At 36.2% G+C, this 2608-nt stretch overlaps 1 protein-coding gene across 1 annotated transcript; it reads right to left on the reverse strand.

The window, feature by feature from the left end:
- Nucleotides 1–1402: 1402 nt before the first annotated feature.
- Nucleotides 1403–1837, reverse strand: LOC143635025 (uncharacterized). Its single transcript, XM_077102942.1, has one exon. It carries the CDS (start codon nucleotides 1835–1837, stop codon nucleotides 1403–1405), a length of 435 nt encoding a protein of 144 aa, XP_076959057.1.
- Nucleotides 1838–2608: the final 771 nt, after the last annotated feature.

Consider the following 2608-nt stretch of genomic DNA (forward strand, 5'->3'; position numbering starts at 1 on the left):
AGCATTAACTATTCTAAGGAAAAACTTTTTAACATCTTTGATGGAAGGACCTTGGGTTTCAGGACAAAGTTAGAGCTATTACTTTTGATTAATATGATGATGAACTTTCGGTCTTACTTATTTCTATCTTATTTTAATACCAAAAGATATTGATGAAAACTTTTGTTGAGCTATATTAGGACTGAATAAAATCGTAAGCGCAAAAAACAATTTGTTGAGCTATATTAGGACTGAATAAGTAAGTAATCAAACCTTTTTGGATAGGAAGAGGTTTATATGCATAGGACCTAGGAATCTTTAAAGTTTGAAGTCAATCAAACTTTATAAGCTTTATCTTGGGTTAAACCTTAAGATCCTGCAAGATACGTTAAAATAATAGCTAAGATAATTAGTTGATCCAGGGAAAAATCCCAAAAATATATTTGATTGAAAAGATCCCGGGGAAAATCCCGAAATAGGTTTGATCATAAAGAACCTGAGGAAAATCCCAAAAATAGCTTTTAACTTGAGCTAACATATAAGTGTTAAATACTTGGGATAAGTCAATCATGAGTGACACAAAAATGCCAAAACCTTGTGTAAATACTTAGGGCAAGCTAAGGTTGTATAGAATGCTCATGTTATTCCATTGATAATTTACTTGAGGATCCACCATGTAACCAACAACAACGAAATTGTCAGCTACCATTAAGATGAACTGGTCCTGCCATCTTGAATTACATGTGGACAATGTGCGCTCCTGGCGAGGTGTTTAAACCTAATTTGTTGAAAGGTGAAAACATTTAAACCTTTGAAGGGATTTATACATTTTAATTAGAGAGGTGGCCAAACCCCTAGGAATGAATTCAATTCTCAGTGTGGATCCCAATTCTTCAAAACACGTGAACATTTGTGAGGGTGGGTGTTAGCTCGGCTAACACCCATACAATGCTTAAGTCAGTAATGGGTTTCAAGAATATAATAATAAAAATAATTGAAATAGTAAAGTCAGAATACATACCATATCAAGTTAGAAATAAAATTCTAACTTACACGAAGTAGAGTTTAAGTTGAACATCATTCCAGTATCTTGGAAGGATCTCTCACACCGTTAGTAGATAGTTGATATGCTCATGTTCCTGCCTCAGCCTTGATCTTGTATGTTCCTTCCCATTTGGGTGCTAATTTTCTATCCTTGGGATCCGTTGTATTCTGAAATGCCTTTTTTAGTACTAGTTCTCCCACTTGAAATCTTTTGACTCTAACGTTTTTGTTGTATGACTTGGTGATTCTTTGTTTCTATGCCACCATGCGCATCCTTGAAGAATCTCTGAGTTTGTTCACTTCATCAAGATCATCGGCCAGATCCTGGTTGTTGGTTTCAAGACTCTGGACGAAGGATCTCCTAGTATGGATCACCATCTCAGTCGGAATCATCGCCTCGAACCCAATTACTAAAGAGAAAGGAGTTTTCCTTGTTGCATTTTTTATGTAGTTTGATCTGCACAAAAGTCAGTAGTTCGTTTGCCAATGATTCAGGCACATTGTCGCAGATGATATCGGCTGGAATTCCAAAGCTTGTCAGGATATTCCTCTTGATAAAGGAAATTACTTCTTGTTCTTTAACTTGGGTAAATGCCTCTACTTCAGTCCATTCGAAAATGTAATCTGTCACTGCTAACATAAAGACCTTGTCTCCTTGAGTCTTTAGTAGTTTGCCCACAATATCCATTCCCGACTTTATGAATGGCCATGGAGACACGATCGGATGGATATGTTCATGCGGCTGATGAGGAATGTTGTTATACTTTTCACAAGAATCACACTTTTGAGCATAGACCATTGCATCCTTCCTCATGGTTAGTCAATAGTATTCGGTTCTAAGGATATTTTAGAACAATGATCGACTCCTAGTGTGATTCCCACGTCTCCTTCAGGGTTATCTTTTAGAACATCTTGTATTTCATGATCCTCCAGCCATCTCAAGTATGGAACTGCAAGAAATTTCTTACAAAGAATATCATTTAAGACAATGAACCTAGATACTTTCATACGAAAGCCTTTAGGATTCTCATAGTTAAGGATCTCGTTGTGTTGCAAATATCTCTTGATAGGTTGAATCCAAAAGTCCCGATTAGCTTGAGGCTCCTGATCAGTTGTATCTTCAAAATCTGTTACTTCATTGACTTTGGGATCCTACTTAGCAGCTTCTTTCATTGTTTCCTCTTTATTAAGTGAAGGCACCTTTGTAGCTGGATTCGGGATTTGTCTGATCAGAGTTTTCATTTCTGTTGGGATCCTGAAGGCAGATATAAGATTTACTGAGGTGTCTTCTTCTGCATTTTCCTCCTTAGTAACCTGTTCAATAATAAAATAATTGAAGCCAGATTTTTAACTATCTGAAGATATACGGTTAGTTTTTCAGTTCTAAAAGCATATGAGCCATTGAAGCGGTTAGCAAGCAATAAGGAATTCAAATATGCATAAATATTTTTAATTTCTAAATCCTTGGAAAACTGAAGCCCAGTAATTAAAGCTTCATACTCGGCTTCAATATTGGTGGCTTGAAAATCACATTTGATTGCTTGGGGTATTATGTCCCCCTGTTATGATTTCAGGATGATTCCTA

Source organism: Bidens hawaiensis, unplaced genomic scaffold (genome assembly GCF_021521415.1).
Source record: "Bidens hawaiensis isolate Kalapana, Puna unplaced genomic scaffold, B.hawaiensis_p1.1 tig00007388_1, whole genome shotgun sequence".
Lineage (NCBI taxonomy): Eukaryota > Viridiplantae > Streptophyta > Magnoliopsida > Asterales > Asteraceae > Bidens > Bidens hawaiensis.

Bases quoted from the DNA above. Each gene is read 5' to 3' on its own strand.
- LOC143635025 (XM_077102942.1), bottom strand. From the start codon at position 1,837: ATGAGGAAGGATGCAATGGTCTATGCTCAAAAGTGTGATTCTTGTGAA.